General features: G+C 43.3%; 1 protein-coding gene across 1 annotated transcript in view; it reads right to left on the reverse strand.

Annotated features, from left to right (window-relative positions):
* ETV5 (ETS variant transcription factor 5) overlaps window positions 1-25,607 on the reverse strand; it is a 58,399-nt gene that overhangs the window by 27,218 nt on the left and 5,574 nt on the right. Inside the window, exons 6-7 of the mRNA XM_061166767.1 lie at window positions 3,029-3,158; window positions 1,837-2,127 (exon numbers count right to left, since the gene is read on the reverse strand). Of these exons, the coding sequence (XP_061022750.1) occupies window positions 1,837-2,127; window positions 3,029-3,158 (421 nt within the window). The remainder of the gene's footprint in view (window positions 1-1,836; window positions 2,128-3,028; window positions 3,159-25,607) is intronic.

Here is a 25,607-nt window from a genome sequence, read left to right on the forward strand (position 1 = left end):
ATGAAACGGATTAAGGGAAAACATGAATAAGAGATTTAACACAAAGTGATTTTCCTTTACATATGGTATAACAAATTAAAGTTGGCTAATTATTTCAAATACAAAATATATACCCCACCCCAACCCGCCTCTTCAATTAATAATCTCTGCATAAAATCAGAAAAGACAGTTTAAAATCACAAAACCGAAATTATTGAAATAAAAATGGTATCCAGGCCCGAGTTCACAAACTGGCAGGCCTCGGGGGATGATTCTGCCCACAGAGATTTTGTTTAGTCTGCAAAGTATTACTGCTGTTTTAAATTTGAATTAGTTGCCAGCTTTAAAAACAAAAACAAAAACCCTGGAATTTCTACACTAAAATTCCAAATTTCCATATTCTCTTAAAGAAGTACAACTGCTGATACAAGCTAGTGACTAGCAAAAACTTTGATATACCTGCCTCCTTCAGATGAAGCGGCTCCCTGTGGAAACTGAGGCCCACCACTGAGCCAGCCGCCAGTCAACACTCTCTCCCTTCAGGTCCCATATACCATATGTGGCCCCTGGATCAGCAGGGGGATAAACACTAACCAGACAAATGATGTGGTTCTTTACGGTGACTTTCACCACAAAGGGGGAAGGGAACTGGAACCAGAAAGGAGTGCTTGCTTTTTTCCGCATTTCATCTAGAAATAGTGACCTCCAATTAGATACCAGCAAGCATCTGGGTTGGACCAGGCCAGAGGAAGATAACTTATATATTCTTCCTCTCCTGCCTCCCTCCCCCAAGCAGAGCAAGAAAGGCAGAAAGGACAAACAACAGTCGCCACCTTGCAGCCATTGGTAACCACAGGTAACTACCTGCCTACGTTATCACTTCATTCCAGAGGGACTGAAATAAAAAGGCCCCCAGAATATCCTGTATTATGGGAAGGCCACAAGCATGCAAAGCTAGAATACCACAGATAATGAACTTCAAAGGCTGGGTCCTAACAGGTTAAGTTTGGTACTTGCAGAGTAGATTCCTTTTTACATCTGAAGTTTTTCTGAGAATGAATGACTTTGGACAAGTTATTCTGATGCCTCTATTTCCTTATTAAGAATGCAGAAATACCTGGAGCGAAATCAAGATCTCTATCTTAAAAGTAGATAATTAAAAATACAGTCCTCAGGTAATCCCCTACTGTGAAAATGTATTATAATCAAATGAGTAATAACACCTCTGATAACTCAGCAATCTTCCCTAATACGTAAGTAAAATGGTAATAAAGTATTTATGGGTAGCATAAACCAAGGTGTGATTCTAGCAGGCAGCATCCAATGAGGAGCCAGGGAAGCTGCCCTCAGCCAGGGTCAACAGACCTGAGCAGGTCCATCTTCCTCTGCTTCTACAATGGGGGAGAGTACAAGCTACCTCTCCCTTACCTACTTCATAAAGGTGTTGCAAGGCCTATGTCCCCTCTGCAGTACCTTAGGAGAAGGGTGATATGTTGTTTAGTCGCTCAGTCATGTCTGACTCTCTGCGACCCCACTAGGCTCCTCTGTCCATGGACTTCTCCAGGCAAGAATACTGGAGTGAGTTGCCATGCCCTCCTCCGGGGGATCTTCCTAACCCAGGGACTGAATCTAGTCTCCTGCATTGCAGGGGGATTCCTTACCATTGAGCCACCAGGGAAGCCCCATGGTGATAATATAAACAGGTCATATTCATATTATTAGTAGTCCTACCTCACAAGATGCCTCAGTGGAATGAGAACTTTATAGGTACCTGGTAAATATGACTACTACTTCCCCTCTCCCTGGGAGATAGAGGGGTGGGAGGAGGTGGTAAAGGAAGCCCAGATCAGCACCCACCTCTGTTCTGATGGATACTGGTTTTCAGGCATCATCTTTGGCATCTGCAAGGGCTGATGTGGCGGCCGGGGGACCGCAAAGGTTTGCTGCTGTGGTCCAGGTTCCGGAAGCGAATGAGGGGTGGGGGCGGGGCCCACACCTGGGACTGGGCCAGCTGCAGGGCCATGTGCCGCCGAGGTGGGCAGAGTTGCCTGAGGTGGGGGAAATAGGGAATTCTGATGGGTGGGAGACAGGGGGGTGGTTGGAGGGGTTAATGGCTTGAACCCAGAGGGAGGCTTCCTATCATAGGCACTGTAAACAGAAAAAGAGAAGGAACCATTTAGCCGCAATGAAGCCATTAGCGTGGTCACCAGGTCCAGCAGAACTCGAGGTTGCAGCCCACGGTTGCCAGGATATGACAGCATTAACATAGTTAAATTGCTGGCAGCCCCGAGGGAATATTTGTACCTCTGAAAAGTGACAAACACACTGCGTCACAGGGACTTGTTTAACACTTCTAGTGATTCTTCTCAAAGATAATTTTAGCCTCAGCTTCCGGTTTCCTTTTTCCCCTTTTCTAAAAGAATTCTCCATGTATGCGCATGCAGGGGTGGATGGATGAGGGGAGAAATGAGGTCCTGGGGGAGTTTTCTGGCACCCTCTCCCAAGAATTCCAGGGTTCCCAGGAACTAGAACCTTTGGAAGACAAATTTCTGCTGTAACATCACTTAACAAAGCTTCTCCTCCCCTTTTCAGGCAGATCTATGTTTATCTTCTAGAGCAAAGAATGATTTAAAATTAAAGCTTCATTCCTGGGGCTTGGATATTCTTAAGTAAAGGGCACTGGCATGGGGATTTTCTTCATATATTCTGATGTGAAGATTACTTCTTTGGTGCTTAAAGTTCACATTAACATATGATGGACACGAAGGAGCATATAGTCCCTCCCTTGAAGCCACAGATCAAATAGCCCAGCATTCAGGGTTCTTTCCCTTGGGAGGGCTCAGGGCCCCATGAAATCAGTCCCCTGCAGGGCTGATTTAACAGTTCTGCACGTTACATGCAGACAAAGCCCATTTGGACTGGCTACAGCTAGAGGATCATTATACTGCCACCAGAGACGGGTGCGCTACGCTGAGCGTATGCTGAATAATACTGGAAACAATCAACGTGCCGGCCACTTCCTGGCCAGCCTTTCTCTGGCTCCACTTACCAATAGTTGTAGAGGCACTTTTCTCCATAATTAGCACCAAGAGCCTGCTCGTGGCTACAGGACGACAGCTCAGAGGAGGGGCTGTGCAGCTCCCGTTTGATCTTGGTTGGAGGTGGGGCATGAAGCACCACTGAAATCAGAAGAGGGATGAGGGGAGGGACAGAGAGGACAGTGATTAACAGGGAGCACAATGCTTCCTTCTGCAAACCCTATTTTAGCTGATTGTTCTTGGAACTCATGTCCAGTCACACGCCAGAGGAAGCCAAACACTTAACACAGAGCCTTCCATCTAAAACCAACGAAAAGTTCTTTAAAGTCAGAAATCATCATCTGACACTTTAAATTAGCCAAGGCTTTTTTTTTTTTTTAATCCCCCCCCACCCCCAAACTTTTTCTGTGTTGGGTCCACTGCCTGGAGGCTCTGAAGCCCTTAAAGATCCTGTAGGTGACGGTGCTTCAAGAAAAACACAGGTGTGATAAGAATACCAAGGATTGCAGACAAGAACAACTCTGTTTCTGAGAAGGACAAAACAGCCAAAAATATACTGGTAGACATTACATGTTAGCTTATCTAAGGCTTAAAATTGCCATGGTGAAAAAAAAAAAAAAAAGAGGTGTATATACAAATTAAATATGACTTAAAAAATATGATTTTAAAGTCCTTCCTCAAGCAACTCTAAATATTAGTTCTGAGTAAGAAATACCCAATCTTTAGGGGCACTTCAAAAACTTTTAAACTTTATATTGGAGTACAGCAGATTCACAATGTTATGATCATTTCAAGTGCCCAGCAAAGGGACATATCCATGCCTTCATTCTCCCCCCAAACTTCCCTACCAACCAGACTGCCACACAGCATTGAGCAGACTTCCCTGTGCTACACAGTAGGTCCTTGCTGGTTTTCCACTTTAAACACAGCAGTGTGTACATGTCAATCTCAAATTTTCAAAAGCAAAGGAATACAACGATGGACCCCAAACCACAAATAAGGAGAGGCTAGCTACATACGGGAGGCCTGGAAAACCTCCATGCTTGTGTCTGCTTCATGCCTTTCCAGTGCCCTACCAGGAAGGGCAGGCGCTCATAACCAATCCTTTCACAGATGGTGCCAATTACTCTTCCTAAATTGACAGTATACAGAGCTGCTGCTTTGTTTGGAAGTTGATCGAACATTCCATATGTGATGCTGAGATGGCAGAGGAGTTAAGAGTTTTTCAAATGTATCTCGGGGCTAACTCATTTTAAAGAGGGTGCTTTACCCAAAGTAGAAGGGCAAACTCTTAGAAGACACTGTACTGTAAGGATTGTCTTCTGGCTATGGGCAAGAAATGCTACTTTCTGCCAGGTGTCTGGGAGGGAGAGGAAAAGGAACGAGTTAAGCTTCCCTACTAGCTGTTATCCACTGGATCAAAGTTCTCATTAAATGGCTAACAGTGCTTAGTCTCTGGTGACCCACCGAATTTTTCTGTTGCACTCAATGTTTACTCCTGAGCCATCTTCCAGAAGTTTGGTTTTCTTAGTGATTTATATTAGGCAGAATTAGTGAAATGACAATTCTTTTCTAAGACTGAACAATCTTCCTGCCAACTGGTCTCTCAGGTGCCTCCTCCAACCCTGAATTCTGGACTCAGAAGTTAACAAATGAGACTGAAGACTACATATGACAAATTTATAAAGCAAAGTCCTGCCAGTGACTGACTGGCAAGGGCAGGTTTTCATAATTCCTTTCCTACAAAACGCCAACTGCTTTTCCCGAACACACAAAATAAGTTCGGAACTGGCAGATTATATTTAGAAGTCATTAGAGTCTCTCTCGTGATTTTTTTGATGGTGACATCATGGCAGCCAACCCTCAATTGCTATCAAATGTTTTCAGACATTCAGACACAGAAAATGGCTAAACTTGTTCTTGTTAGAATGTTGTTGGTAAACGAGAAGGGAGAGTCGGGTGTGCAGGGGGATGTTCCTGGTTCTCGGCACTGCTTCTGGGTCATTGCTTCTTCTCTTACCAGTTTTCTGTCATAAAAGTTCTGGCAAGATAATGAGGACTGGTGATGATGCCCCAATGTAAGCAGCAGTTACATGTACTAGAAAGTACTTTTCTGATTTTATTTAAAGAAAATCATTTACAATCACTTCTCCTAAGTTTGGAGAGTAAATAGTAATGGCATTGTTCAATTTTCCATTTCAGGCTTCAGAAACGTTTTGACATTTTCACCGTATTATAAAAGTTATCAGTTCTACTGACAAGATTAATACCAGAGGGTAAACCAGTTTTCCAGAAAGCAAACTTTTATAATGACTTCAGAAATACCATATACCCATTTTGAAAGTCTTAAGCTTTGGCTAATTCTGATATCTGTGGGTGCTCAGTTGTGTCTGACTCTTTGAGGATCCATGGACTATATAGCCCACAAGGCGCCTCGGCCAATGGAATTCTCCAGGCAAGAGTACTGGAGTGGGTTGTCATTCTCTTCTCCAGAGGATCTTCCCAACCCAGGGAAGAAACCCATGTTTCTTGCATCTCCTGCACTGGCAGGCGGATTCTTTACCACTAGCGCCACCTGGGAAGCCCAATTCTGATGTCTCAATTTCCTCAAATCCACACGGCATTCCTAGTGTGTACCACGCCATTTTGGCTCTACATCATATGGTACCTTCTATTATACCATAACTGTCCTATACCTGGAATCTTATGTTCTCTATCCAAAGGAGGAGTTCAAGAAGTAACTGAGTGCTGTGGTTTGGATTGTTATAACCTCCCAAATTCATACGTTGAAATTCTAATGTCCTATGTGATATTAGGGAGCGGGGCCTTTGGGAGATGATTAGATCACAAGGGCAGAGGTATCTGAGGACACAAGTCTATGAAAGGAAGCCCTAACCCAGCCATGCCGACACCATGATCTCAAACTTCTTCCGCTTCTAGCTTCCAGAACAGTGAGAAATAAATTTCTGTTGTCTATTAGCTCCCCAGTCTGTAGTATGGTTGTTTAATTGCTAAGTTGCATCTAACTCTCTGTGACCCCATGGACTGTAGCACGTCAGGTTTCCCTGACCTTCATTATCTCCTGGAGTTTGCTCAAACTCATGTCTATTGAGCCAGTGATGCTATCCAACCATCTCATCCTCTGCTGTCCTCTTCTCCTTTGCCTTCAATCTTTCCCTTCAAGCTCTACTAAGATTCAGGGGTTATATTTCCAATTAAGTTTTAGCTTTGAAGGCAGGGTCCACATTTGCCTTTCAAGGCTAGACATGATGTTAGTCATTATTTTTTTTTCCCCTTGGGAGTCAACCATTCGAAGGAGGGAGAATAGAGTGGAATATGGCAGGAATGATATTTGGAAGTTTCACAGGTAACGGACAGGAAAGCCAGGAGGGGCCGTGTGAGGGGTAAGGAAGGAGGCTTGGTCTCCACAGAGAGGTTGCTGGGTCAGAGGATGTATGAAAGAGCCTGACAGTCATATGTGTGTGTTTTAAGTAGGAAAGTAGAAGCCCAAGGAATACTCGTAACTTTTAACCTGTTCCCTCTTTGTAAAATGAGATATATGATGCTGCCTTGAGAAATAAAGAAAATAGCACAGCACCTTGCAGATGGTGTTATGATGTTGTATAATCATACACTATGGTTTCAAAAGTAGAGTGCTTACCTTCTCACAGATGACTTACTAAACCATGACAGAGACTGAGGACTATAAACCATGGCAACGAATCACAATTAACAGAGGAGCATGAACTCCTGAAGAAGTTTAAGAAAAAAAAAAAGCTGTTTGACTATTTGAATTGATAGACATTTTCTACAATAGAAAACTTGAGTTTAATTAAGCTCAGTTACAGAAGATGGACCCATAAAGCCAATGATGCCCTATGAACAATTTCTTGCAAATAAGGGCTACCTTCCTTATCGCAAAGATTTCTTTCATTCATTCATCCATTGATTCATTTGCTGAGTATCTTCCATGGGTCAGGTTCCTGAAGGTGCTAGGGATATGCTGATAAACAAAATAGACATGGTGGTCTTCTTCCTCATGGCATGCATAATTTAGTGAGAGATCTGACTTTTAGCATCTTCCGATAAATGTAATTAGAGTTGGACTAGAGTCTCATAGTCCACTTAATTTAGGCCTTTACATTTATGGAGAAGGACCCTGAGGCCCAAAGGAGTTAAAGGAATGGCTTGAGGTCTTAAAGCTGCTGATACTGGAGAGGAAAGGAAGGAAGAGCGCCCCCAACTGTCATCTCGGTCATCTACCACATTGACAGAAATGGGTGATACTGCACTCACCCACTATGTTCATCAAAAAGAGGACATAAACCCTGTATTCAATGAAAACAACAAAAATACCACACTACACCTGATTAAGAGAGAGTGTTCTAGAACAAAAGAACAATGGATAACTAATACCTCTGGAAAAGAACCAGGTAGACCAAGAAAGAGGCAACCAGACGGATCCCTTCATTGGCTGTGGCCAGTTTACTTAACATTATTTTATCCAATCTTCCAAACCCAGTGAGAAAGCTACTTTCATTGTCTCCATATAAGAGATAAGAAAAATCAAGGCTCAAAAGGTAAAGTGCCAAAGTCTCACAGCTCTAAGTGGTTAGTATACCAATCAGTTGTCAGTCATTCCATTATATTGCCTCCCAAATGGAATCTGAGCAAAAAGAACTAAATCAAAAAGGGATTGAAAGAAATAGGGAAAGAGATGGAGAAAGAAGACAACACCAGAGAAGCAGAAGAGCATTATTTGCCAGTTCTCGGGGTCTATATCCTCGTGTTTACTCTGTACTCTCCAGCTGCTGACATGCCTGACACATCTGAAGCCACTCAAGGACTTACACTTTCTCCTGTCTCTAGGTCCCCAAAATGCCCAGGTTCCCTCCCTCACTCTTACTTGCAACTAACATCTCTTGATTCTAGCGGTTTCTACTTCTTAGTCCTTGCCTCCCATCCTAGTATTCCATCTATAAGATCTCATTCCCCCTTCTATTGTCCAGCTAATCAAAATCTTTTCAGATAACTGCAGGCACTGTGGAAGACCTGGCATCTACAGCCAGTCACTGACCAGCTAGATGCCACATTGTTGCTGTGGATACTGTCGTGCACCCCCAAATGCCCCGCCCCTCCTGAAGTTGCTGCTTCCTCCTAAATGCCACCTCTGAGACAAGAACATTGTGAGTGAGCTCTCTGGACTTCTATTTGACTATCAGAACTCTGTTAAGGATCTGTACACAAATGAGAGTCTCCGTTTGTCTGGGATAGGAAAGATGGGTTGGCTGGCTGATAAGATATGTCTACATCCGTGGGCATGCAATGCATTGCTCTGCAGACCACCGTAACACCGTTTAAAATTTAGACAGGATGTTCACAAATCAACTAACTTTATTTCATAGTTTCTTTTCTTACTAGGAAACTCCTTGGAAGATTTTTCTATCTAACACCATGATAAAAAATTAAGCCTGTGATCCTAGCCAGTGCAGTAAGTTAAGAAAAATGAATAAAAGGAAAAACGAGAAGGAAAAATAACTCATTCATTTATTCCAAGGTGGGTACATAGAAAATATGAAAGTATCCACCCAGTATGAGAATCAGTAAGCTAACTTACCAAGATCATTCACTACAAGGCAAGTACATAAAAAGAATGACTTACATACACAGTAACCTAAACAATGTAAAATTTAAAAAATACATTTACTATAGCAACAGATAGCATCAAATACCCAGGAACACATCTAATACCTAGGAACACATCTAATAAAAGACATGCAAGGTAGCTAAACTGAACTATAAAACCCCGAGGAAAATCAAAGAATTCTAAATAAATAGAAGAATACATTAGTTCACAGGCTGGAAGGCTTGATACTACAAAGACATTAATTCTTCTCAAATTTATCTATAGGCTCAATATAATCCCAAACAAAATCTCAGTACTCAGAAATGAGAATGAAGAAATTACAATCAAGTTTTAACAGGGACTCTCACAAAAACCCTAAAAGCCAGATACTACCTGACCCCATTTATAATAACATTCAAAAGGAAACAGAATTATTCTATGGTGCTCCAAGTCAGGATGGAGGTTACTCCTGTCTCTAGGGGTGGTGCCTCTTTAGGGAGCATGTAGAGTCTCCTCACTCTCATAAATTCTAGGTCTTGATCTAAATGCCTGTACCATTTGTGAAAATTTATCAAGCTACTCTTGTTATGCATTATTTCAGTTGCTTCTATTCAAACAAACAGCCCTGGGACTTCCCTGGTGGTCCAGCGGTCAGGACTCCACGCCACCAATGCAGGGGGTGAGGGTTCGGTCCCTAGTTGCGGAACTAGGATCCTACTTGCCTTGGGACCCGGCCCCCAAAAAAGGCAGCTCCTGTCCTGGTCAAACAGCACCACTGAGTTAACACTAAGATTTCTTCAAGTTTTAGAAAATCTTTCTTCTGTGATGGTGCAGAAGCAGTCTTTCAAGAAATAACCCAATTGTTTCAAAATAGAAAAAAGTAGATAAACTAACCCATTCAAGAGAAATAATAATTCCCTCTGACAAAATCTGTTTCCTGCCCACAAGTACAGGCCTGTGGATTCTGTCCAAGGCAGCTATGATGCCAGCGCTGGCAGTGAACTTCACTACTGCAGCGCAGAGCTGCAAAACAAAGGAAAACACTTTTGTTGAATGTTACGATAAATGACAGTTTGAGTCAAAAGGAATTTTTTCAGAAAGACATAAACCACCTTGTCTAATAAGCCTTTCCTTTGGTACCTCATGATCGTCAAAGTTTCAATTCGCCACAGCCTTTATTGTGAATACGTACGGCATTTATGTAATAGATACTGAGTGTCAAAGAAACTGCCGATCAGTTATGCTGTGGTCTGAACGGGGCGAAACTAAGCCAGTCCTACTTCTTTGGCTTCACACAGAGGCTCCGCCTGCTTCTCTTAGGTGTTGCTGTTAGGTTTTGTTTTGGGGTTTTCCTCTCCACCTTCTTCAGTTTCATTTTCATTACCTTCATCTAGAGCAGACTCATCTGTCCCAAATCAGCGTGCAGGCCTGACCTCAGGGCAGACCTTATTTGGTTATGCCTGACAGCCATGATCTTACTGTACACGGAAGGTTGTGTCTCATGATGGAAGTTGACCAGGACACTAATACCTGCCTCCACATTGGCACGTCCTTGTGGTTATGTCCCAGTGCCAGCCCCTGTCTCCAGAGCCTCTCACAGCACTTGTAAACGAATGTGGTGCAGATGTACACGGCCATGGTTGAGAGACTTCTGAGGATTCCCAGAGCCATAATCCTACAAAGAAGCTTCATCCCTCAGCTTACTGCTCTCTCTGCCACCAGCGTTGGGTCACCGTTCCTTTCTTAGACCACTACCACCTCACCTCCTTTTCCTCCGGAGTAAGGAATACGTACTGTGTAGTTCCAAGAATGGTGGCAGGGGGAGCCCGAGACACCTGACTGTACTGCTCTTGGTTGTGGCGGTGAGTAGAATACCAGGCAAGAAGGCAGAGGGACATGTCAATTTAAAAATGATGTTGGCAAAATAGAGCACGTGTGGTCTCTACTCCCCTGATTACTCCTAACTTGTCAGGGTGCCCACAGCCAAAGACCAGAGGGGGCTTTAGGTCACTAGATGTGGTGTCCCTTGAGTTCTGCATACAAAGAAACCCCAAAAGACCTACTTTCCAACATACTGCTGACTTTCCTTAGTGCTGGCCTTCCTTGGACAAACTCTGAGACAAACCAAAGACAGACAGTTAGTAAGAAAAGGATAGACAGGCTGAGGTTTATTTAAGTTCTACCATATTACTAGAAGTTGGAAGTAAGTCTTTATTGTAGTTTACTACTACTCTGAGTAGATTAGAAACCATTTCAAACATAAAACATATTCCTAATCTTGGTATTTCTTGTAATTGCTATAGCAAATGACAAGGACAGGAGATAATTCCCTGTTCTGGGAACCAAAAGAGGTTCAAGGGAGATTAAGTGGACAGGTTCTGGCACTTAAAGAATATCTGGAAAAATATCTGGATGCCTTTTGGATTTCTAAACCAAATAAGAGACATGCTCAAACCCGTTTGAATGGATGGTTAGCACTGTTTCTGCCTGGCAACAGTTTCCAAAAATAAAAATTTGAAATGTTATCAAATTTACGGGCACAAGTTCTAAAAGTAGAATTGGTGGAGATACATGGGACTGCCATTTTCTCTAATATCTGACAGTGCTAACCTTTGTAAGCATAAATTAAAAAATTGAATGTAGCAAAAACCACCCATAAATAGTAAAAAATCAACTATTTAGTAAGCTGTGCTAAAAACTGTAAGTCCCTCAAAAGCCTTCTCTTCAAACATGCCACAAACCTCTCCATTTGACTCACTCTGTTCTTTCACCAGTGTTTCAAGGTCAACAACATAACATGGATATGTGGTGAGAAAACCCACAACATAGGGAATTTCCAGGCCTAAATTCAGCATTTCTGTGTGTTTGTGTTTCTATATATCCATTAAATATGTATCCTAAAAAGTCAACTACAAAACAGCTGGCCAGGACTCTTCAAAAAAAAACAGAAAAACAGTCAGTGTTACTGGGGGGAAGACGGCAAGGTGGGCAGATTCTTGTCCGAGATAAAAGATGTAACAATAAGCTTGATGTACAATTTTTATATCCTAGATCAAAAACAATATTGATATCAGTAGTAAAAGACAGCTGGGGAATTCTGAGTATTACTGAATAAAAGTTAATTTTCTTAGACCATGTAGAAGAATGTCCTCAATCTTTTGAGATGCACACTGAAGTATCTGGGGGTGAAATGTGATAAAGCTTGCAACTTTCCAATAACTTGGAAAGAAAATATAGAGAAATGAAGTAAATGTAGCAGTGTGTCTTGAAAAAAAAATCAATAAAATGGCTATTATATCATCTCCTCTGAGATACTTGGAGGAAAAAAAACCTATCTTATGGTTGACTAAACAGGTCAGCAGACATGCTAACAACTTCAAAACCATGCCCTTATACACGCAGGAAGTCACCCCTGGCCTATTACCAAACCTGAAGACTGTCCTGTTTATCTGTACCTTTTACCATGTTTGGATAATACAGCCCCAGGAATCTAAAATTACACAAGGACAAATGTTGTCATACTCTAACATCTAAGCCAGTGGTTCTCAAATATTTTTTTGGCCCTGGCCCACTTAGAAAGGAGGAGGGAACACCCGAGAGAGGGAAAAATAAACTGCCACTGTTATCACCATGACGACTGTCCGTGCCACCTCTACAGCTGCTGGGTAAAAAGACCGCAATTACATAAGTACAAAATAGTAACAAAAGTAAAATCGACCAGCAGTTCCGTATACACATTAATAACACATTTAACAGGAACTAAAACAGAAGCTCAACTCAAGATCACAAAGCATTTTTGGCAAAAAAAAAAAAAAAGAGAATGTCCACTCCTTGTGAATATATGAGCATAACAGGTTTAGAACACAACCAGAAGACAGGACAACTCAGATTTCATCCCCTGAGTCCTCAGGAGGGCACCCTGCACCAACCTGTGCAGGTGACAGAAGGAATGCAAGTTCTCTTCCCCAATGTTCTCCTTCATGCTTCCCTCTAAGCAGCTGGTTTGGCTCCTTCTGTCCAAAGAGGTTAAGCATGGCCAGTGCCCAGAGAGGAGGTTGGAAATGGGTGACCTGGTCTTTTGGTGCCATGAGCACTTGGGGCGGGGAGAAAGGCACAAGAGTTTCTGGGGGCTCCAATTGGCCCAACCTAGCTTATTAGGATAAGGGATCAGAAAAGAGTGGAGCTTAAGACCTAAATTGTGTTAAGTCTGTTGGCTTGGGGAATCCTCTGTGCATTTGTCTTGGGAATCAAGAATGGCAGCAGGACTCTGGGCTGGAAAAGCTCTCCATATAACTCATGGGAAATATGACAAACGTCTGGTACAGCCAACACCTGGGTGAGCAGACCACATCTAGGGGCTGAGATTTCCGGGTAGGTTCATTCTGAATCTCAAACAGCAAGAACAGCTATATTTGTCCTGGGCAAAGTCCTACATGGAGAAAGCAAGGTTTCTGTTCTGGGACAGAATTTATTATCAGTAGGTATAGGAAAAGATCTCTTCATGATTGTCACAGCAATAGTATTCCAGATTTTAAGTAATCTGTTTTCCATCATGCTAATAAATTTACATAGTTTAAGAAATCAAATAAAACTACAAGGTTTATGGTGAGTAACAATAATAATCAGGGTTTTAGACTAGAGATTAATCATGACGGTAGGGAATTATAGTGTTGATTATTCCAGTTTATTACTTCCTTGTTTCTCAGTGAGGACCAAAGGACTGAATATTAATTACCCTTGGTGGTATATCTCAGGGCCCTAGGGTAAAGAATCAACCCTGAAGTAGCAGAATTCATCAATTAACAACTATGGAAGTCCTCCCTATATGGCCAATACCATCTTCTGTACAATAAATAACACAAAAGCCAAATTAGAAACTGATAAAGCTAGTTCCTAGAACATCTGGTGCCAGGAATCAGATTTCTTCCACGCTGCAGGAAAAACCTACAGTCAGCAGAAGACAGGCTTCGGGAATTGGGGTGTGGACAAAAAAAACCCCACTCTACTTTTCATGATTTAGAGCTAGAAATTTGGGGTAATATGGTCGGCTTGAGAAAAACATCTTTGAACTTATTATCGTGACATGGACTACGGGAAAAGGCTATTAGATCCAAGAAATAGGGTTAGAATTACACAGTATTGGAACAGGAACAACCCAAGAGCAAGATTTGAATCTTGACGACTCTGCATGAAGATGGCTGTGGAATACCAGAGTGAAATAATAACCTGCAGAAGTAGAGCTAGGTCTTGCTACAGTGGAAAAAGAGGTGAGGGAAGAAGACACTTCTCTTACTTGGTATAACCTCATTTACTCTTATGAGTATCAATACTTGGAAATTCTAGGGCAGGAACCTTTGGGGGAATGTAAGTCCAGGAATACTTTGTTGGTGAGTTTATATAAAAAATGATAGGCACTTAATTGAAAGATGGTATGCATTGGGAATTTGGGATTAATGCACGTGTGTGTGCATGCATGAGTAGTCACTCAGTCGTGTCCGACTCTTTGTGACCCCGTGGGACTGTAGCTGCCAGGTTCCTCTGTCCATGGGATTCTCCACGCAAGAATACTGAAGCAGCTTGCCATTTCTGCCTCCAGGGGAATCTTCCCAACCCAGGGAAAAAACCCGAGTCTCCTGTGTCTCCTGCATTGCAGGTGGATTCTTTACCAGCTAAACCACTGGGGAAACTGAGAATTGGATGTATATATACTGCTATATTTAATATAGATAACCAACAAGAACCTACAGTATAGCACAAGAAACTCTGCCCAGTATTCTGTAATAAACTAAATGGGAAAAAAATTTTAAACAGGATACATGTATATTTATAACTGAATCCCTCCGCTGTACACCTGAAACTAATGCTACATTGTTAGTCAATTATGCTCCAATATAAAATAAAAAATTTTAACAAAGGTATGGAGACTGTCTCCAGAGAGACACCTTTCAGTTCACAAATGGGGTGGGCAGAAAAACAGGGTTAGCGGGGACATGAGATTACTTCAGAATTCTGAAAATGGAAACCTAGAGGTCTTGAATACAAGTTTAGAAATGAAAGGAAGGAAAAGGAGCTTAAAAAGAAAAAAATGGCCCAACTTTGAAAAGGTATAAATAGCATCAGTAGAGAGCGGTATCTGAAACTCCTGGGAGGTCACCTGCAAAGGCGGTGGAATTTCTCCCGGGAGACAGGAATTAGGAGTTATTGATAGAATGTCTCCCACCTGGGTTTTAAATTAGACAACAGAATTGATACCATGAAGTTAAAACCATGCTCTGTAAGCCCCTCTTCCATTTTGTTTATCAGGGATGACCCTAAATCTCTGCTATAGACTCAAGCTGACAAGAGTGATACGGGTCTAGGTTGTGTCCTCGACAAGTACTGGGCTTGCCAAATGCTGCTGTCTCTGGGGGAAAGGCTTCACGTGGGGCTGGTGTTTCAATGACAAGAAGCTGCAATGCTCATACTGGCTCTGGAGAGTAACATGCTGCTAAATTGTGTTTGGGCGGGACTGCTGCTGCTGCTGCTGCTAAGTCGCTTCAGCCGTGTCTGACTCTGTGCGACCCCATAGATGGCAGCCCACCAGGCTCCCCTGTCGCTGGGATTCTCCAGGCAAGAATACTGGAGTGGGTTGCCATTTTCTTCTCCTATGCATGAAAGTGAAAAGTGAAAGTGAAGTTGCTCAGTCATGTCCGACTCCTAACGACCGCATGGACTGCAGCCTACCAGGCTCCTCCGTCCATGGATTTTCCAGGCAAGAGTACTGGAGTGGGGTGCCATTGCCTTCTCCTTGGGTGGGACTGGTGTTATGGTATTTTATGCTCTTACTGCTCCCTGGAATGTGAAATATATGACACAAGATATTAATATCTTGGAGATATTAGATATTAATATATTGGAGTTCTCAATGGAGAACTCCAGCTCTGAAGATACCAAAGCTCCAGCTTCAAGAACCCCCAGGTTGTAGCTTCTGTTAGACCTCCAAACAAAGCCCTGCCGCTAGGGTAAAAGCAGGAAAAGATAAGTGGCAGTGTTACTTATAAAGGGATTTTAATTTTTCTGTGGAAAAGAGGAACTGACTGGACAAGGGGGTTATACTTTATAGGAAAGGTCTTTATTGGGGCATTTTTATTAGGCTGGGATCTTAGTTGAACTAGAATGTTTATATTTTCTAGAGGCTTCCCAGGTGGTGCTAGTGGTAAAGAACTCGCCTGCCAATGCAGGAGACATAAGAGACATGGGTTGGGTCTGGAAGATTCCCTGGAGGAGAGCATGGCAACCCACTCCAGTATTCTTGCCTGGAGAATCCCATGGACAGAGAAGTCTGGTGGGCTACAGTTCATGGGTCGCAAAGAGTCAGACACGACTGAAGCAACTTAGCATGCACGCACGTTTATGTTTTCTAATAAAGTCATATCGGAGAAGGCGATGGCACCCCACTCCAGTACTCCTGCCTGGAAAATCCCATGGACGGAGGAGCCTAGTAGGCTGCGGTCCACGGGGTCGCTAAGAGTCGGACACGACTGAGCGACTTCACTTTCACTTTTCACTTTCATGCACTGGAGAAGGAAATGGCAACCCACTCCAGTATTCTTGCCTGGAGAATCCCAGGGACTGGGGAGCCTGATGGGCTGCCGTCTATGGGGTCGTACAGAGTCGGACATGACTGAAGTGACTTAGCAGCAGCAGCAGTAAATTCATATAATGGGGAGGAGAGGTGGGTGATTTGGAGGTTTGCCTCTGTTAGGCCCAGCTCAATGACTAATTACATCATCCCACCAAGTTTCCTTCCTCTTCCACTGCCTCTTCCAGCAACAGCAACCACTGGCTGAAATACCATTGGGCAAAGATGAAAAACTAAATTTCACCCATGGAAATCAGTTTGGCAGGTCACTGTATAATGTACATTTGCAACCCCAAAGGTAGAATTGTACCACCCAGGCTGACCACTCAAAATGTGTGTGGGGTCCTCTAGTCTCCAGGGGTGCTCCAGGTTCCCCCTACCTCGTTATTCCCCACTCCAGACAGGAAAAATCATGACCCAAGTCAAGGAAGATGCCCAAGTCCTAAAGGGTGGGCAGGGGGCATAGCTTTGGCTAGGAAGACAAGGGGTCCTCAAGGCCATCTATTTACCTCTTCTGCGGCAAGGGGCTGAAAACGCTGGGAGAGGCTGGGAAGAGGTCAAAGTGATGGGCTAAGCACAGGGAAGCCTGAGTGGCCAAGGAGTCCTCAAGGGGGACCTGTGGGCCAGGGGCGAGTCTGCCAGGGTAAGGAGGTTACTGCTCATGTCCTTGGTTATAGACTAGGAGGACCAGTTTCTAACTGGAATTTAGGATATTGGCCTTATCTTTTCTTCACCTCAACTAGTACTAACGGTAATGACAGGTAATTTTTTTTTTTAAGGATTTCTATTCTAAATCTGGCTAAAATAGATGAAAAAAGACTCTTTAGTACTTTTTTATCCTCCCAAAAGAAGTGGTCATGTTAGTAAGAGGAACCCACCTTGGATGAATGCACTAAATCAGGGATGTCCTGACTTACAGAAGGGAACTGCAGGTCAGAAAGAGGACCTATTATTGAACAGTTACATGTCCTCAGCACAAAACTGCATCTTTCAAATAGTCATTTCTAAACAGAAAACGGGTGTTCTCAAATAGGGAAGATAATCTAATGCCACTGGTAGTAGACAGGTTGGCTTTTTTTTACCTAGATGAACTAGTTTCAGATTTACTTCCTTCAAGTTCACACTCTTGCCACACTTCAGCATTATTCTTGAAACAGCTTGGATTTGTGTAGTTCCTTTTCTTCCAGCGACTCATTTATCCTAACAATTTAGGGCTGTTATTTTAGAATTCCGAAAATGGAAACCCAGAGGCCTTGAAGAGTTAGAAATGAAAGGGAGAAAAAGGAGCTTACAAAAGAAGAGCCCAACTCTGACTGAAGTAGGGCTTGCATATTAGATTCGGGGCTCTGCCATTAGAGAATGTTGCACAGTATGTGTATTCTAATTGCATCAGAGTGTCACATCCCCAAACTCTGGGCTGTGGAGACACCAATATGATAGACAACTTCTTTAACTTTCACCATCAAGAGAGAGGCCTAGAGAGAGCCCTGTTCTCCCAGCTCTGTTGGAGACGAAAGGCTGGCCTCCCCTACTGTAGGCTTTCCATCAGCCACAGCAGACTCTACCATGAGGGGCTGCTCACGATGGAACACATCGTCAGGAAAGGGGGAAACAGGGCAATCCTCCTGAATAGAGAAAAAAATGCAAAACAAGCCTCCTTTAACAGCCCTTCTATAATTTATTCCCAATTCATTTGATTCTCATCCAAACTGGCATTAAAGCAGCAACAATACTTGAAGTGGGATTTAATCACTGTGGAAAATTTTACCTTCAAGTTTAAAATTCATCTTAAAAATGTGGCAGGAGGAAACTCAAACCCTAAGGAAAGTGGCTTCCCTTCCGAGAGAACCATTCCCCTCTATCTGCAGCTTTGCTGCTCCTAAAGGCAGAAACGTATCAAGTGTGTCCAGAGTCCCTATACTGTGACTTCACCCCTCGCACAGAGTCTTACTGGGGTACAGCGTTAGCTGCACAAAATCTAGAGGCAGCCTGGGAAGAATTGGCTAGTGAATGCACTTTAAAAGAAGAATCAGAAAATGAAAAATGGCCCTAGCTCGTTTTTTTTTTTTTTAACCTATTCATCCCTAAGGTCACCCCAAGGACTCTTAGAACTAATGTTACAGACTTACTTCCCTGCAGGCTGGAGGCTGGTGTTGGGGGCTGCTGAACAACAGGGTAGGGAGGGAACAGAATAGAGTGGTGGTGTGCAAAACACATTTCCCCAAGGGTTGGCTGCGATCAGAGAAGGATGCTGTGGCTCAGGCAGAGGTGAAGAAACAAAAGACAGGGGTTCTCTGCTTTTGGACACCGACAGCCTAAGAGAAATTGGTTGCTTCTTGCTTCAACAGGAATGGAAATTGAGAAGCAGGGACTATGTTTAATATGTCAAAATACAGACTACATTAAAGCCCTATGCTGCTATCTCCTTATTCCCCAAGAAATAAAGATTTCAAGACTGGTGGGGAAGGAAAGAAAAGGAAGCTGGGTGGGGAGGAGCAGAAATGTTCTGACTCTGAGCGTACCCCCAGCACAGTGACATGATCACCACTGAATTATTCACTACTAAAATTCAGATTAGGAAATGTGGGGTAGGCCTTCCAGGATCTGGTCTTTACTGTGGGCAGCTGAGTAGAAGAGACATCCCCCCTCTCCTTCTCTTCTACCTTTTCTATGGGAAAAGGATGAAAGACCCTCATTAAGTGCCCTTTCAGGCAATTACAAAGCATTTCCAGGCACTCGGCTGAAAAGTGTTTATGTCAGCTAAGTCCTCCTCAGCCCCTCTGGAGAAGCAGCACAAACACCAGCATCCTCTTACACAGCAGATATCTAGGGTTACCTCCTGAGAGGTTTCAAACTCTCACAAAAGGACACTCTGTCCAGGCCTGTTCTTTTTTTTTTTTTTAATAGGGAAAGGAAGACATCCTTGGAAAACCAATCTATAGCAAGGGAAATATTTCAGCAAAAAAATCCTTACAGCAAAACAGAAATGCAAATAGCCTCATTAGGTTGTGAGGATGAAGAGCAGGAACTAAGAGATCTAAGTTGAAAACCCTGAGAAAATGACACCGGATCATTACTATCAAGTTTTGTTTTCGTTTTTAAGGGACTGTCCCTTATGCTTATCAGACAGCCATGGTCTAGCCCACACAGTCCTTTTGGGGGTGGGGGTTGTCTGTGAGCTGTCAGCCAAGAGCCTGGGAGATGTTTCTGGTGGGCAATACTGAGGCAAGTGTACCTCTAGAAGCTGGCCTAGTTTTGGAGTGAGGAGGCCACTCTAATTTGGGGGTTCATCAGAGGCTGGGTTCATTTTAGCATTTCCTGAGATGTTCATTTGACGAGGCAAGGCATTTGAGTGCCCAGTGGGAGAGTTTACCTGAGCAGCAGTCTGGGAAGTGTCACTTTAAAATGATATGTTTCTGGCCACATAGGGAAAGTAAATGGGAGAGAGACTGCCAAGGAGTAGAGAAGTTATAGCTGGGTCCTCCCATGTTAAAAGGTACATGCGAGTGGTGTGGCAGCAAACACCCCACTAGTTCTTCAGGACTGGAATAAAGACTGGAGAAGAGGGGGCAGGAATCTTCGGTGGAGAGATAAAGCCACAGCCCCAAGGGAACCAAGAGATAAAAGGGTAATATCCTCAGATCAAGTCTCAACACCTCTCTCTCCAGGGAAGCTAAACCACCCTCTCCTATTATCACTCCCTTTAGACAGCTTCAGTCTAAAACGAGAGACAAAGGGGTGGGGGCAGATTGGAGGGTCAGTAACAGCCCTTTGGCCTAAGCCCAGGCCACTAGCCTGGTAGTTGGAGGGTTAAAAATCAGCACTTAAAAGAAAACTCAAACCCTATTAAGCCCAGGCTTGGAGAACAGGGAGCAGCAGGGAAGCCAAAGGAAACTAATTTTGGAGGTTCTCCAAGCTGCCAATCACAAGCATATTTCTAACAGTCCCAGGGTTGTTTGAGTTGGTTGTTTTTCCACAGGCTGCACAATGGGGTCTGGTTATTCATTGAAAAGTCTGCAAGGGAGCCCCGCCCTCCATTCACAACCAATTTGGAATGCTCCATTCAGGCAAGGGGGGTGGGGAACTCAGCAGCTCAGCTCGCTGGGGCAGACGGAGCAGAGCCCAGCTGTCGCCGCAGGGATGCTTGCTCGCCCAGCGCGCAGTGTTTATGTAAGAAATTCAGACACTGCAGGCGCCTGCCTGCTCCACACTCTCCCTAAGACTCAGATGGCCGAGTCCCTGGCTGAAATCTGCAAGGGTGTGCAAGTCAGCTCCAAGTGAGGTAGGCAAGTGCCCTCTGGCAAAAGGAATCTATCTTGCGCTGCCCACTTCAAAAACTGACTGTAGCTACCAGCTGAAACAGACTTCAGCGGTATTTCTCCTGCCCCCAGGGGTGAGCTGGTTTGCATTAGAGGACAGCTCTCTTTGGAAGCCAGCCTTTCCAGACTCCTTGCTTTTCCATTCCAGTAACAGTATTGGGAACCACCTGGTTTCCTCCCCAAGGGAGTGGGTCTCTGGAGACACTCACTACAGGAGTCTGACTTGCAAAGGGGGGAGGGGTCAAGCTACCTATTATGAACAGTTTCACAGTTCCTTTTCCTGGCTTTGCATCCGGCCTGAAAGGTTTATAATACCCCCCCCCCCCCCCACCTCCGCCCCGAATGCTCATGAGACATCAAAAGAGAAAGAAGATCTATAGTCTGTGGGTGAAACCTACTCCAAGGGCAACATAAAGTACAAGGCTAAAAACTGGTTGGGTTTCTCGTCTCAAACCTTCAATAATCACCCTAAGGAAGATGTTATGAAGCCAGTCTAGTGTAGACTTTGTTTCAAGGGAAGAATATGCTATTTCAGGAAACCAGATCCAGGGGATAAATTTTAGCACATGGGTTTTCCCTCTTTTTCATAACATATTGGACTATTCAAATGTCTTATGTGGACCCCTTCTCACTGCCTGCCCCCACTGCCACAAGCCAGTGAACTCAGATGTTTGACCACCGGAAGCACTTCTCTGAATCTAACTAACCAGGCTCCCCATTCAGTGCCTTGGCTGCTCTGCAGAGCAGTCTGAAACTCCTGGCCTTTTTAATAGCTAGATCATATCCTGCTCCCTGGAATCTTCACCCTCAGCTGCAGCTTTTGTCTAGATGCCTCCTCCAGTTAGGCAGGGGTGCCTCTTTGCTAGGCAGGGCCCCTTTATGAAGGGACTCTTCTCAACTGTAACATCTGAGTTTCTGAGTTGCTAGTCCACTGTCATTTACCTGCCAAACTTAAAGATGGACTTAACCTTTTGGTTACACACTCGCATACTCATGTGCGCACCCACTCGGACACACTAGGGGCCTAGTGTCTTTGTGTCTCCTTTATTTTAAGCTGAGTCTTTTACAGGAATGGGACAATGATAGAAACTGACGACCAAAGCCTCTGTTAAATGAGCTTGATGAGTTCACAAAATGAATTTTTAAAAAAGAAACCTAATCCGGTACTGGCATCAGCATGCCTGGCGCTTGTCCAAGAGCTGGGAGCTGCAACATGACAAGACTCTGAGCTCCTTGGATTGCAAGTGGAGAAGCGCTATGTGCCAGGGCACAGATGGGGCCCAGGCTGCCTCAAGGGCAGCCATGTGCCCAAGGGGGGGCTGTCAGCATCTGAGCCCAGATGCGCTTTATCACAATTAAAACCCCAGAAACATGTGGAGGAACAGTCTCTGGGTAGAGGATTACACATCTGACCCTACCCCACCCCACCAGTGGTAATGTTTTTTCTAGGACTGAACAGTGATACTAGATGGGTGAAATGGCAGATAATAGAAATTCTCAGCTTTATCAGACTACCCACATCTTAATCTTAAGGCAGAAGAATGCTGAAAAACAGGGGACAGACTGTAATTTCGTGATGCTGGGATTTTGTTACCTCTGGAATCTACAAAAGTGATCTGCCCAGCAGACACAGGTGTAATCTTCTATCCCAAGTCTTTTTCACCAAACATGGAAGACTGGAAAGGTTACTGGGTTTTATTAGAGGATTGAGAGCAGAGAGACATAGAAGAGGAAGAGAAAAAGTCTGTTGTTTTTAATAAGCCTAACTGAATTAAAGTTAGATGAAAACAGATTTTGTGTAAACACATGGCTCTGTTCAATAAATGAGAATGCTAAGGCTTTGGTTCTTAGGAGTCCTGCATTATAAGGATTTTGGAGGCTATCAAGGATAGGATTTCAAATCATTTAGCCCTTTCTCAGTGGTAAGGTAGGGAGTGTGCTAGCTAACAAAGACATTGAAAGGTTTGTAAAACTTGGGAGTCAAATAACCTCTAGCTTTCCTGCTCTTGCTTTAGCTCTCTTGTTTCTTCTCTCTACCTTCAGAGCTATAGGCTCTGGAAAAGGATTAAATAAGAGCCTCAACTTCCTCAAGCCTCTTATTTTTAAAGTGCCTACTGCTGTCTTTTTCACCTTGGGTTAAGAAAGACTTTAGGTTGCTCCTTTCATACAGAGATGGCCCAAGAACAGAAAGCAAGTAAATGGAGAGTTTGCTACAGTATGTCTGGGGCCAAATGACCACCCTCTCCCAAAGGAAGGCACCCCTCCCCTCACCATATCAACCTCCTGAGCAGTTAAAAAAAAAAAATCCAGATGAATAATCTCATATTGAAATGGGATTAAGATCAATATACTTCAGGTTCAAGGGCTGCCATAACAGTTAATCCCATTTCCCCAGCCATCTATTGCAAATGTCTTTATGAAAAGTTGATTTTATCAGTTAATTAGCCAGTCTTAGGAAATTACCCTTACTTCCTCCAGTCAGTCCATTCTTTTTGAAGCACAGATCTAAAAAGAACACTTCAAGGGGAAAACACGGCCATTTGGATTTTAAAGCCATTCTTTAATCTATATTTGTTTAGAGATCATGTTTTAAAATAAGATTTTACCGTGCCTTCTCCTCAAAGTAAAATATTTCAGTTCTTCAAAATGCTGACAGGTATAACAGTCACAATATCACACTGAAACAAATGAGTGAAATTTAAAAAAATCAAAACTTAAATCTGCATTTAAAAATGCTATGTATATATGCTAGAATCTAGTAACCCTAGGTTTCCCTGAGGGCTCAGCGGTAAAGAATCCACCTGCAACGCAGGAGACGCAGGTTCAATCCCTGGGTCAGGAAGACTCCCTGGAGGAGGAACCAGCAACCCACTTCAGTATTTTTGCCTGGGAAATCCTATGGACAGAGGAGACTGGTGGGCTACAGTCCATGGGTCCCAAAGAATCAGTCTGAGAAGAAAGAGTAATACCCTAAGATGCCCAAACAATCAGTTCAGAAAACTGAATATTAAGGTGTCCAAACAAACAGTTCAGAAAACTGAATTATCAAGTCCCAGCCCTAACCCAACACTAAGCACTTTGATTTTCCATTGTTATCCTGGGTTTCGATTTGCAGCTAATTCTGTAAGAGGTAGTGCACACCTATTTACTGGCCCAGATTCCGTGTCTCGGTAGCTCTGCGTGTTACTGCACACATAGCTAAACACGTTTATAACATAGGATACATAGTGTGCACACACAAGAATGGCTTTTGGAAAACATGTCAGTTTTCTGATTTTTCTGTTTTCTCATTTCTCTTTCTTCCAAATCCTACGCAAAAAACTCGAAGCACCAAGGTACTGAATAGGCTTCTTGGGACTGTAGAATGAAGAGAACTATGGGTTAGACTGGGCAGCCCACCCTCAGCCAGGCTTTCCCGAGGGCCAGCTCCAGGCATCGGAAATCGTGAGGCAGCCTCTGTGTGACAGTGCCCTTGGCTCTGCAGCTTTGTGAGAGCTTCTTTAAGGACAGGGTTTATATACTTTTCCTCCCTCATTTCACTTAACCCCTCCATCTGCCCCTCATCACCAGTGTGTCTCCAGCTGTCTGGACCTTGTATTATCCCCTTAATAAAATGAAAGGGTTAGGCAAGACCATCTCTAAAAGGGACTTGTAGCTTAAACAATCTGGGATCTTCAGGGTTATTTATCAGGATCAAGGGACAGTGGGTGGCAAAGGCAGAACCCCTATGTCTATAGGTGGCACTTTTTATTCCCTTGAACATGACCTTTAAGAGATTCTAGGGGGAATACTTAACTAACTACTGTATTTGTGAAGTAAGGGGAAATCTATACAACTAGAAGTAGGCTGGGCATTTCTATAAGACTTAAGAAATATCTCACATCTCTTTTAACTCTTAAGAACAGTGGTTACATTTATTTAAAAAAATAAAAAAAACCACTTATGAATGGATGCCTATGGGTAGGAACCCAAATCTGGAAAATATACAAAAATCTCTTTAGAAGTTGAGCTGATAGCGTTTACCAAAAAAAGTAAGCCATCATCTTCAAACCTGAGCTTCTAAAATAAGTTACCCACATTACTTGGTATTTCTTTTTCTCTCACATGCATACAAAAACTCTCACATACAACATGGAAAACTAGTCAAGTCAACAGTAACAGGAAAGGTAGACTACTACTCAGGGCAGGTCACATGAGAGTATTTGTTACAAATATTTCAGCCACTCTAGGGGAGGGATTTGCTTTACAGGGCAAGTGCAAGTTTGGTTTCCAGTTCATTGATCCAGTGATTTAAACCAGTTCGTAAGATTTCATTAAATTTGCATGAGCTTCTCCTACTTCCCTGGAACAGTCAGAGCTCTTCCAGAAGGGGGCTGGAGTGGAAGCTGATCCTCAATAGGAGATTGTGAGATGCATTCACAGAGAAAGGGTATGCCCAGCCCTGGGCTCTGCCAGCTCCCGAGAGTCTACACTGCCCATCTCAACTGCAGTGAAAAGTCACATATATAAAAGCAAGGAGAAATAGTTCAAGAATACCCCTCCCCACATCTGTGTTCCTGCCTAACCTCTGTCTAAATCTATCCTTCTTTCGGTTCCATCTCTAGAGAGAAGAGTCAGAGGGGGGGGATAATTCTCAAAGACTCTGACGCTACTCAAACATCTGCTTTATCCTTAAAAGATAGAAAACCCCAACCTTAAGAAGTTAAAGCAAAAAGCAAACAAAGAAACACATCACACTTGGTAAGGAGAAACATCTCCCAAAGCAGTTCCATTTTAGGTATGGCACTTTAAAGAATTTAGCACATTCTATTTGTCGAGCAGGAATTATTTTTAAGGAGCCAGAAGAGAACACATTTATTGATTCCTTTACTGAAGCCTCTTCCTGCAGATAAATATCCAAATATTCTGTCTGCTGACATCTTTCTCTAAGGAACCTACCTACCTCTGCTTCAGCACATGAAATCTATCTGAATGCAGTCATCTCACCTCCCTTCTAACTCTTTTGGGTTATAGAGAAACAAACA

This window comes from Dama dama, chromosome 19 (assembly GCF_033118175.1).
Source record: "Dama dama isolate Ldn47 chromosome 19, ASM3311817v1, whole genome shotgun sequence".
Classification (NCBI taxonomy): Eukaryota; Metazoa; Chordata; class Mammalia; order Artiodactyla; family Cervidae; genus Dama; species Dama dama.